The sequence below is a fragment of the Cinclus cinclus genome, chromosome 18, assembly GCF_963662255.1.
Source record: "Cinclus cinclus chromosome 18, bCinCin1.1, whole genome shotgun sequence".
NCBI classification, from domain to species: Eukaryota; Metazoa; Chordata; class Aves; order Passeriformes; family Cinclidae; genus Cinclus; species Cinclus cinclus.
Window position 1 is genome coordinate 9,607,373 of NC_085063.1, and position 12,330 is coordinate 9,619,702.

At 44.8% G+C, this 12,330-nt stretch overlaps 1 protein-coding gene across 6 annotated transcripts in view; it reads left to right on the plus strand.

Annotated features, from left to right (window-relative positions):
• Positions 1-12,330, plus strand: part of KCNQ2 (potassium voltage-gated channel subfamily Q member 2) — a 61,838-nt gene that overhangs the window by 42,134 nt on the left and 7,374 nt on the right. For 3 of the 6 annotated variants that reach the window (XM_062505363.1, XM_062505365.1, XM_062505366.1), the window contains 3 exons: positions 7,783-8,006; positions 8,795-8,903; positions 9,434-9,565. In XM_062505363.1, coding sequence (XP_062361347.1) covers positions 7,783-8,006; positions 8,795-8,903; positions 9,434-9,565 — 465 coding nt within the window. Of the gene's footprint in view, positions 1-609; positions 664-7,782; positions 8,007-8,794; positions 8,904-9,433; positions 9,566-12,330 lie in introns of all 6 variants that reach the window. The other 3 variants (XM_062505362.1, XM_062505364.1, XM_062505367.1) reach the window with 2 other exon arrangements.

Consider the following 12,330-nt stretch of genomic DNA (forward strand, 5'->3'; position numbering starts at 1 on the left):
TGTGTGAACACAGATGTTCAACTGCCTTCGCATAAGGGACTGCACCACACCCTGTTTTTATCTATTTTTGTTTTTTTTCAATGCCAGGCTTAATAGAATGGTATTTCCCATATGAAAAGTGAATAATTCACAGATTAACTAGCTCTCTTTGTGAGTGGGGATTTTTTTAGGGATAAAAAAGAAATTTGAGCTTTTTTGGAAATTATTTGACAAAACAAGTTAAAGTTTTGGCTTTCCATGGTTTACACAATTCGAAAAAACTTGGTTTTTTAAATATATTTAGGGGAAGAACAGAGTATTTTTTCAATATTTCCAGTACAGAGGAAAAATCTTCCTACAGTTAATTGTAGACAAACTGATGCCACCATCTCAATGAGCAGAATGCCTCATGTCTAATAATTAAATTTACTGACCACAGTAAAACAAATTTCAGAAGCCCTCTTGATTTTTGATCTACTTTCTTTTTCCTCACTGAGCACTCAAACAGAATAATCCTGTCATGAACCCGGCCCTCAAAACACCTGTCTTTTAAACCTAGAGTCCATAATCAAAAGTTTCCTGTCTGGCATTTGCTTCCAGGTCTAATTTTTACTCTCCCCTCATTTCCAGTAAAAGCAAACCGTGCAGAGAGTCACTATGCGGATGCTGCTCAGGAAACTCTAGGTACCACGGGAAATGCGTCGCACGAAACTAATCAAAAGCTGCACGGCTCATTCTCCCTCTACCCTGCTACCACCCGTTCTGATCACTTCTCTGCTTAATAGAGGTACTAGATGAGTAAAAAGAAAAAAAAAAAAAAAAAAAGAGAAAGAAAAAAAAAAAGTTGGAAGAGCCTTCCCTGGCTGCCAGTTGTGCAGAGCACACGAAGCGAAGGGATGAGGATGGGGAATTTGGGCTGGGCTAGCCAAGCCAGTGTCTGCTCAGCAAGGGAGGAGGCCAGGAAATAAAGTTTAACCAACAATGGAAAAATTTAAAAATAATAAATAAAGCAAAATGAAAAATTTTAATTTTGTTTTTTAAAAGGAACTCTTCCTCCCTATCGCTCCATCCCTCCTCAAGGTCCAGGGAATCCTTGCAAATTGACTTGCACTGTACAGCAATGTCCAGTTAGTAGCATGAGAAATACCAGCTTCCTGCCTCTGCTCAGTCACCATTCCTTTGGCTCTCTGACCGTGACAAATTGACCTTTCCTAGCCTGGTGGCCTTTGGAAGCCACAGCTTGCCTATCTAGCACCTCTACTACGCAGCTAGAGAAGGACTAATCTCAGCCTGTCCCGCCAGACGTAGGGGACAGGGGCTCCCCTGAGCGTTGACATTGGCCTTGTGAATGGTTCTGTTTCTAGACCCCGAGTGGGACAGACAGCTTTAGCTCAGGGCTTTGTACGAGCAGGGTTTGCATCTTTTTCATCCAGCTGACAACTGCGAGGTGTTTTCAGGGGCTTCCCAACGAGCATCCCTTAGTGCACCCATGGCCGCACACACAGACACATAGATCTTATCCTCCTTGCGCATAAAAACTTCCACACCTGCACTAGAAGAGTCTCTGCCCCCACCCCTGCTCCTCAGCAGCAAACATGCACCTTCTTGATCTCCCACTGCCCAGAGTTTGCATGCTGTGAATGCTGGCAGGGGACCCCCCGAGCTCCTCGCCCCGCAGCCAGGCAGGTGGACAGCCCAGGAGTGGCAGGGCACTGAGTGATGCCGCATGTTTGTGAACTCGGAATTTTTGCATGCTCTCTTTTTGGAGTCCGTTTTAATTCTCAAAATCACCAGTCTCTGTATCCCTCAGAAAGCCAACAAACTACAGCTTTGAAAGTATAAAACTGCAGCTCTAACAGTATATGTATCTCTGATTTTCTTCATTAATTGTTTCAACCTGTATCTTTTCTTTTCTTGCTATTTTTTGACCTGCTGGCTCTTTTTATTCGCTGTCAGTCTAGAGGGTAGGACTCATGGCTGAGGTTTGCATGTACCAGGTGCTCAGAAGTAGTGTGGTAAATCCCATCTCTGAATGGGTAACAAAGAGGAATGGGGCATGATCTAGGGTTCATAAAAAAGAAGTTTCTCCATGGTAGGAAATCCTTTACATCTGGATAAATAGCCTGAACCTTTGAGTCAGCTTCCTGCTGCATATTTGGTGGTGCCGTGGCCTTCCTTGAAGGTTAGCCTTGAAAAATGTGCATAAATATTGGGTGATCATCAGTTACACAGGCAGTATTTCAAGACAAATGGCAAAGATTTCATCAATAGTCTAGCTGGAAAAAAAATGATCCTGACTTCTGTGGTGTTTCCATTTGCCAGGTGAGGTTGTTTTATGTGTGGAGGTGCAGTGTGAGCAGGGACTCCTCCCCAGAGAAAGCCTCCTCTCAAGTTGCTTAACACTGAAGTTGTTTATGGCAGAGGTGAAAATGAGCAGTGCTATTCGTAATCTGTCCTCTCATCTGTTCATGTCTAGTTCTGTTTTCTGGAAAATCAGCCACTCTGATCTCAGTGTCTTCCTTGCATGTCTTCCTAGGCATGGATTTTTAGTTGCTAAAGCCAGTGTAATTTTTTTCTGTTCTCTACTGAAATCCTTCCCACTGTGATCCTCATTTCATCTCCCCCGTCTTGAGTTCTGCAAGGGAAAGGGAGGATGAAACAAAGTGTTACCTCAATATCTTAATCTATTGGAGAGTCTGAAAGGAGGATGCCAGACTGTGGTTCTTCCAGTCAAAGAGGAGCCTTGAACTACAAGGGTAGCTACAAGAGCATCTTTGTTTCCTGCATCGATCCTGAATGTAGTGCTATGCACCCTGTGCTTTAGTAAAACTGTGGGTTAACTGTGAAGGGATGTAAAAATAATTCAGTTATCTTTTTTCTCTGGACCCTTGGGTGTCTGCCACCAATCCCCACTGCACAAACCCTTAGGACAGATGCCAGCACTTTGATGCAGCTCAGGCTGAGTGCTAAAAGCCTTCATCTAGGATGCACATAACAAAATAACAGCACACAATGAGGCAATCATGGAAAACTCAGTGTAGGCAAATTAATAGGAGACTCCTTAGAAGCTGTGGTTTCTTAATGTACTAAACCAATGATCTTTAGTCAATAAATGCAATAACACATTCATTTTTAGACAGTAATGTGGCTACACTAAGCCAGATTATCAGCTGTATCATATTCTGCTTTGTAAGAGAATTTGCTGGCACATTCAGAGATGAGGGCACCTCACAGTGGGAAGCACAGAGGAGGCACCCAGAGCAGTGAAGGAAAGGTGTTTGCAGAGCCCTTGGCTGGACTGTAGCTCTGGGTGGAGCAAGTTCCTTAAAGGCTGGTTTGGGAATAATCAGCCACCTTAGAGGTGCAACCTGGCTGCTTTGATTTGTCCCAAAATGCAGAATAGCCAAGCTGGCAAACCCCAAACGGCTGGGAGAAGATGCAGGATGTGGCTGATGTTGTGTCTGACAGCACTCAACAGCAGTTTGGGAGAAGAGGGCTGGGAATTAGGAAGAGATGGGTGGTTATAACAGAATGCTGCAGGACAGCAAAGGTTACAGACACAATTCTGGCTCCAGTGTCCCTTCACTCATCCAAGGCCCTTTTGTGCTTTCTGTGCTTGTGTGGTGGCTGCAGGGATGGTGCAACTCCAGTCTTTGCCATCACAGCATCAGTGGCTCCCATCCAAGTCTAGCACCGTGGTTGTGGATGAGGAAAAGGAGAGGGATTACTCACCATGACAGGATCACTGGCTCATTTTTTGTTTCCTTTACACCCAGGTTTCTCTGTTTCTAGAAACTGCATTCTCTAGGCTGAATTCACCTTTTAGCAATGTTTTTTTTTTTTTTTCTGGAATTGCTGGAGGCAAACCAGGCTTGAGCCAGACCCTCTCTTGGTTTCTGTTTAAGTCATGGCAAATTTTGCATACACAATTTAATTTTCCCTTCCTTCATGTCTGCAGTAATTAGTTTCTGCCTCTTACTCACACCAGCAGGCAGACTGGAACCCAGTAATAGTGACAAAGGCCATCATTCACTACTGGCACTCCTGTCTGGTTTTAATGAGTTGTTCTCATATGCCACGAGCTCAGCACAAATTCTTGATTTAAAAAAAGCCCCTCATTTACCAACAGGAGACAAACTTACTCTCCTGGCCACAGCTTCTCAGAAGAACGAGCACTGATACTGGTTGAGTTTGGATGCAGAGGTGGATCTGAGTGTGTGCTAGTCCAACTCATTCTGGATAGCTGAGAAGAAAGTGAAGTAATGGCTCAAGCAGAGTTAAAAATCAATGACAAGACCTTACAACTGATACTTTTTATTGATCTAAAATTACTGCTAATGTAATGAGTCCACATTTTTTTTTAAAGTGCTGATTTAGTACTATAGAGAACTGGAATGAACTCCAAACCAGAGCATTTCAAACAGGAGCTTAAACCCCTGGCATCCTAAGGAGGCTGATGGCAGCTCATTTTGAAGGTCAGTACTTGTACATTTTTCTGCTGAGTGCTGAGAAGTTGGACTTAACCAAAATGTAAAGCCCACTAAAGCAGTGAACATCATCCAGTTTCTCCAGCATGGACTCTCATTTTTTGACTGGCAACAGAGAAAAATCAGCTCAGTTTCTATCCTTTGTTAAATTCAAGTCAAAACCTGAATATTGATAAACCTTACCCATGGTCAGCCTGGAAAGGTAATTTTTACTTATCAAATCTGGTTTTCATACAAGCCACTTGGAGTGGTTATGAGGACCTAGAATTAAATCACACCCTGTTAGGCTGTTGTGGCTTCCCCTAATCCGTGCCTCTGGTTGCAGAGTCACAGTTCCCTTTCCCTTCCTTCCCCTGGCACAAGCAGAGCTCCTGCCCTGTGCTCTGTCATGACTGAGAGCATCCATCTGTCCCTGCTGTCCTCACCTTCATGTCACCAGCACTCCCCACCCCACTGAGGCTCCTTTACCATCCTGGAGTGACATCCAAACATCACCTCCCTGAGACACTCTGCGTCCCTCTGCATGACTTTCTGGTTGAGTGAGAACATGATCTTGGATTAGCTGACAACATATACCCCTATGTTTGTCTGTATTTCTTTGGGATTGTTTTCCTACCAGCTCCTGCAGACCCCAACAGCATCCTCCTCTGCAGGGATTGTACTTGCATGTGGTTCCAGGTGTCATTTCAAATGGGGGAATTGCATGGCAGGAGGAAAAGTTCAATTAGTCTTTCATGGTGTCTTGTGTCATATATGTTAAAACAAAGAAGTTACATCAAATGTTGTTTTTTTTTTTTCCTTAGTGAATACTTGGGAACAAAATCCACTCAGATCTTAATTGTTCATGAGATTGCCATGAGATTTTTTAATGTGTTGGTCCTCATGCTCTCAGGCTTGAAACTCTTTGTTTGTATCCCTCATTAAGTTCAACTCTTTCTTTTTTGCTGTTTGTGATCCTGTAAACATTTGTAGCACATTTGTTGTGGGAATGGAAAAGGGACTCCAAGGAAAAGGCCCTGCCATACTCAGTGAAAGGCAACTGGTTTTATGCTGGGATTGGTGATGAGAGAAACTCAGCAGAGGATAGGGCACAAAGAGATCACTCGGAATCCTTAATATTGCTGTGGTGCTAAAGCATTTTTATAAAACTTACTTTTTAAAAAAGTAATTCAAAGTGATAGTGCTACTGAAACACAGTGAATTCAAGAAATATTACTCTGTAAAATCAACAAAAATAAAGAAAAAAGATCCAGTTGGCCTGTTTAGAGTCAACTGATGAAATTTCAATCTGGTTTCTAATCCAAGAAACTCAGAGTGAGAATTTCTTTTAAACCTTTGGCTCATTATGTGCAATGATTTTGGTAGCATCAATAATGAAGGCTTACATCCAGAAAGGTGTTTAGGCACGTGCTTGTTCCCAGATTCCTGTGTGGATTTGTACCTCTGACCTGGATTTCAGCTCTTCTGATCCCATGCCTTTCAGACAGACCCTGCAGACAGGCACCACACTGGAAATCAAATCCCCAGTAGTTACCTGAATTAAAATTCTTCTTTAATTGAAATAATTCTGCCTTTTTAAAATTTGATCATGAGCAAATTTTATTTTCTCTCCAATCCATCTTTCAATGTGAAATTGCTGCTGAGCTTGTGGCCACAGCCAACCCTTCCCTGCTGCCCAGGGGATGCCCTCCCCACACAGCTCCGCAAAACGCTGCCTAAGCACCTTTCTCTCCCTGTAAATGTTTGTTGTCTCACAATGTGAAGTGACTTTGTAAAAATAGCACCTTCTTACTCGACAAATCTGCTCCCTGAGTGTCCTCGAGTCACATCTTCTTCCTTCTCTGGTCAGAGTTGGTGTCTGCTCCTGTCAGCAGGGAACAGCCGGCGGCTGGGAAAAGGGAGCGGCATTTTGCTTTGCTTCAAAACCAGCAGCCAAGTTCTGATTGAAGAACCTCATGCCAGTTTTGAAGGCAAAGAAAGCCCGTGTGGCTCTGACTTTTAAGTTGGTGCTTCTGAAAGATGCACCAAAAAAAAAAAAAAAAGCAGGTCTTTGGTTGGTGATGTGGAAATTAAAATTTCTGAAATGTTCTTCCTGCAAATTGCGGCAGAGAGTTGGCAGCAGAATGATAAGTGACTGCTGTAATGGTACAGAATGCTGGGAATTAAATCCCTGTCTTCACTCAGTTTTGATATACCTATATATAAAATATTGGCTATTTGTGCAAGTATCTTGCACTGGGTGTTCAACCTCTAATCAGTGGAGTTTAATCATCAATTGCTATTAAGAAAATATGAAATGATCCTAAATTATTTGTAGTTTGCTTTCCCCAGTGCTGTCTCTATAAAGTTTGTGTTTTCATAAAGATTCACAAAATCTCTTTGTTCCTAAATTTTCACATAAAATTTCAACATCTTCATTTGGGTAAAAGGCTTTAAATGAAAATTTCAGAATTTGAAAACTAAATAGAGCTGGGTGGTCACTATTTTCCAGTGACATCATCTCTGTTTTGGAGAGATCTTCTTTTCCAACCATAATTGCAAGGATTCTAATAGGAAAAAAAAGGCATTAAAGTGCCATATCCTGGAGTTTTAAAATTTTGCTTTCCATGTTTATGACACCCATAGCAGACTTCCTGGGAGATGCCAGATAGCTTTTAGATGGCATTTTATAGGACACAAAGGAGTTTCACAGTGTTTGTATTTAATATGTAACTGGATAAAGAGGAACTGTTTGGAATTTATAAAGGGGGCAGATCGTGTTGTAAGAGGGAGGAAATACAGGAGCTGAAGAAAGAGAAAAGATAGATCTGAGCACCAGAAGTGAAGTGTTTGCACAAAAGTTTTAAGATAATGGTTTGGGGTTTTTTTTAATTGGTATTTTCTTATTAGCCAGAGTGTTTTGGAATGCAGTTGTGAAAGAAAAGCTTCCTAACTCGTGATCGGAGTCGATCAGTGATTTAAGGAATCATAACCTCATTGTTAATGTCATCCTGTCCCGCCAGCCCTGGCATCCCATGAGGGGCTTCTGTTTAAGTCCTCATTATTTTCTCTCTCTTACAAGCCATTCCCATTTCACTCATGATGATGGAAACATTTCTACAGTGCTTTCTTTAAAACAAAAATTAATATATATATATATATATATATTGGAAAAAAAAAAAACAAACAAGAAAAGCCAACAGCAAAGCTACATGTCACTGCTGCTTGGAAGTGCTCTTGGTTTCTAATGGCTGGTGGGGAAGGACTGCGTGGTTTCCAGAATGACTCCTCCTGCTGTCTCCTTTTTGTCTTTGTTTCAACGTGTTTCTCTGAACAGTCAGAAGGTCAGTTTGAAAGATCGTGTCTTCTCCAGTCCCCGCGGTGCTGGCACCAAAGGGAAAGGCTCTCCACAGGCTCAGGGCATCAGGAGGTCCCCCAGTGCTGACCAGAGCATCGAGGACAGCCCGAGCAAAGTCCCCAAGAGCTGGAGCTTCGGAGACCGCAGCCGAGCCCGGCAAGCGTTCCGCATCAAGGGAGCGGCGTCGCGGCAGAACTCGGAAGGTGAGGGCTTGGGGTGCTGGACCCCGAATTCCCAGCTGGCCCCAACATCCTCCCCACCTAAGAAGGGTAGAGCTGCCAGCCAAGGTGTTGGGACTCCTTCCCCTCCCAGTCTTTCAGCATGGAGTAGCCTGAACAACCTGATCAAGTTGAAGATGTTCCTGCCCGTTGTAGGGGGTTGGACTAGAGGGACTTTGAAAGGTCCCTTCCAACCCAAACTGGTCAATAATGATTAGAAGAGGCAAGAAAACACCTTCTGATACCCATGATAATGTTTATGTTTCTGTAGATAAGGATGGGGAAAGGAGGAAGAGTCAGGCATTGGGACAAGAGGAAATTACTTCAAGGTGTGTTGGGGAGGATTTGATTGGATATTAGAAAAAATTTCCTCACTGAAAAGGTGGTCAAGCCCTGGAATGGGCTGCACAGGGCAGTGGTGGAGTCACCTTCTTGGAGGGGTTTAAAACACATCTAGATGTGGCACCTGGGGACATGGTTTAGTGGCTGGGCTTGGCCGTGCTGGGGGAATGGTTGGACTCAATGATCTTAAAGGGCTTTTCCAGCCCAAATGATACTGTGATTCACTGATATAGGGATGGGTGAGAGCTGCAGTTGGCATTGCTAAATGTCACCTAAGTACATCTTGGGAAATGTCTCAATCTGGATGCTCAGCAAAAGCTTCTCTGCTGCTTCCCTGGGGTTGCTGTTTATGATCTGCCCTGCTTTTCCTTGTGGCACTGGCACAGGAAACAGTAACATGTTGTGTTTCTCCTTCCCTGCCCCAAACCCAGAAGCAAGCCTCCCTGGAGAAGACATTCCTGACGAGAACAAAAGCTGCAACTGCGAGTTTGTGACAGAAGATTTAACACCAGGGCTGAAAGTCAGCATCAGGGCAGTGTGGTAAGAGAGGGAGAGGGGAGAAGCAGTCCAGAAAAATAGATTATAGGGAAAAATGAGATGTGTAAAGCCCAAGAAGTGCTGGCAAATGCTGACATTTGTGTGCTGCAGGCTTTTTTCCCCCTGGGTGGCCTGCCCTGCTTTACAGACAATTTTGCCAGGAAGGGCAATTTTTGCTTAGGGAAGGAATAAAAGGAGAAAAAGGAAAATATCCCGCAGGGACGCATCCAAATGACGGTTCTCACCAGCTCTGTGATTTAATGCTGACATTTCTAAAAGTGGTGCAGAGGGCACATGCACAGATGACAGTCCAAGGGGCATCAGGGACCCCCTGGTGCAGACAGGGCTTCAGCCACCAGCCCCCGCCATCCCCTTCCTCTCTCCTATTGCTGCATCCTCTCCCAAACCCACAGGGCTGGGATTTATTCCATTTTCCTTCCAAAAGCAGTTCCCTGCAGTGTTTTTATCTGCCATTAAGCAGGTCAGGCTGCACCCAGGGACTGTGTTATGATTTTGCTCTCTGTCTCCTGCAGCATTATGAGGTTTCTCGTCTCCAAGCGCAAGTTTAAGGAGAGCCTTCGGCCCTACGACGTGATGGATGTCATTGAGCAGTACTCAGCTGGCCACCTGGACATGCTCTCCCGGATTAAAAACCTTCAGGCCAGGCAAGAGACCCCTCTCTTTGCTTCATTTTCCAATGCTTTTTGTTCACTGTGGAGGTATTGCCAGGAGAGGGACACTTCCCTTTTGCAGCTACTGCTTATTCTTTTCGTTTTTAAGACAAATTCCCAAGGAAGACATCAGTGCTTATGGCTGGAACCCAAAGAGTTCCTGCCCTAAAACTCCCTTACTGTCCATCTCAGGACATACAAACATCATGGCTCATCCTCCTGCTTTATTTTAGGAGCTTTTGGCATTCTGGTACATCCCATAGGATATATATATATCCCATAAGAAAGGCGAGTGGGTATCTCCATGGTCCTCCTGGCAGGGTGCAAAGATTTGGTGTCCCAGTGTTGAGGCTCATGTGGGTCATTTGGTACCTTTCTGGGAGTGACATAAGACAAAATTTGGTGTCCTGGCTGTGGCCCTGCTGCCACAGACATGGAGAGCAGTGAGGAGGCAGCAGCTCCCTCCCACTGCTGGGATGCTAAGCCACTTCAGGAGGAATCCCTCCTTGGATGGCACAGTCTGCTGAAAATCTGTGCACATGGGAATTTCTCATCCAAGCTCACCGTAGGTGGGTTTCATTTCAAGCTGCATTTCAGCTTCTGTGCTCAGATTTTAGGGCGAGATGTGTTCATTTCAATAGAAGGAATGTGGAAAGGGGACAAATGGAACCAAGGTTCCACATTTTTCATGTTTCTCCTGGAAGGGGAAAAAAAAACCAAAACATATAAGTTTGATTCTTTGAACAGAGGATCAGAGTTTAATCTTTTAGTATGACCTCTCATTCCTCAGTCCTGACCCCAAGCCTCCAACACCCCCGGTTGTGTTGGCTCAGCAGAAGCAGCTCCAGTTCTGTGGAGCTTGAAGGACACCCAGAACTGTGGCAGGGTTTGGCCATGGGCAATGTCCAGTCAAAAAAATACACCATTTGCTTTTACACTTGGAGAATGAAATTGCTTCCCTTGATGGCTTGATGGCTGTGGCAGCCTACCTTCCCCTGGAAGCCATTGAGGAATTTTTCCTTCAATTTCAGACCCATCAAAGTCCCTTGTAATCAGCAAATGTGAGGAAAAAAGAAGTGTTTCTGTCGGCAAACAGCTGAATGAACTTCAGGAATAAAGTAGGAAAATTGTCTTGGGAAAAAGAGGAATTTCTATTCTGCCATGGATCTCTCAGAGTCCATTCTAACTCTGCTATTTTTGATGTTCAAGATGCAGAGGTAACTTTCTCAGCCCTGCTGCACACTGTGCTTTTCCCAGAAGGAACATTCTCCCTTGCAATGGAGACCAAAATATCCTGGAGAATTTTCTCTGTGTGAGCCTCTCAGTCCTGTTCAGTACAAATTCAGTGATTATAGATCCAAGATGCGTAGCTGAATATAGAGGGGGAAGAGGAGGGGGAGGGGATTAAGATTTCCTGACTTTAGTAACCTGAAACAAGAGGCCTTGAGGCTGCCTCCACAGTGGGTAGTGTGCATTGGGGTTGTCATCTCTGCTGGCTCCAGGTGGGACATCTGAGCCTGCAGCACCCTGAGGGCTGTGGCAGATTGCCTCACCACCCATCCAGGTGTCCCAGTCCTTCAGGGGCGTGTGCTGCAAAGACAAAGCAGTTTGGTTGTCTCCTTTTTTTGGGGAGGTTGAAGTCAGGAATTGCAGCTTTCGAAGACCAAACTGGATTCTCCTCTCAGCTGTAGCTCTTGGACTGTGAGAATTAGGTTCTGGGGCTGGACAAGGCCACCACCCATCCTCTCACAGGGAAGCCAGGAGGACCAGGAGCTGCTTCAAAAGCATGGAGCACCTAGATTTGGGATCCAAGACTACCATGCAGCTTCACAGTGGTTTCACTGTCCCCATTGAGCAGGAGATCAGTGATGGTGATGGGAGCAGACCCCTTTGGGGCCACCCTTTGGGCACCAACAGGTCCCATGGCTGGGCACCTGCCCAGTGCAACTGGAAGGGCCCCCTGTAGATGAGGCCATGGCCAGTGTTGGACCCTGCACCCACACAGGTGAATGCCAGGGAGGAAGTCACGGGGCACCTTGGAGAACAGATATTTTAATGTCCCTTTCCTTCATCAGTCAAAGCTCTGTGTTCTGCCTCCCAGCTCAGCTCAGCTTGGCAGGGCGGGCTCTGACCTCCCCTAGCCAGGGCTTTGGTGGATTAAAGCTGCATCCAAGCACATTTCTGGGGTGTTTACATGCACTTTCCTCTTTAATCAGTAAAGCCTCTGTCACTGTGTCTGCAATGTGCTCTTTTCAGTGTTGTGTTCACATTGTCTTGTGTTCCATCCTGACACCTTGCCAACCATGGATGTCTCCATTCATTGAGTTATCCAGTCCTGCAGCGTTCCTCGCCGACTCCCAGCAGCTCATGCTTCCCTGAACTAGCTGAGGATGTGTTCTCTAGCACTGGAACTGAAAGGAGGATGAATATATGTTGTTTCATATCCAGCCACCTCAATGGGATATTGCCACACATATGCAAATATATTCCAGAGGGTAAAGCATGGTGCCTGTTATATCTGGGGTGGGGGGAGCTCCTAATGATGTTGCAGTGGTGCCTAAAACTCCAAATCTTACCCTGAAGTGGGTAAGACTCTGGTTTTTCATCTACAACCAAGTGGTAGGAGAGAGCCTTCTGTTTCCAGTGGAATATATTTTCAGATTCTCTCTCTTTCTCTCCCTGTTGTTCTGTTTGTCAGTTGTTTTCTTTCTGCAACTTTTCTCTGACCAACTTTTCTCTACGTGTTGCTTCATTATGCA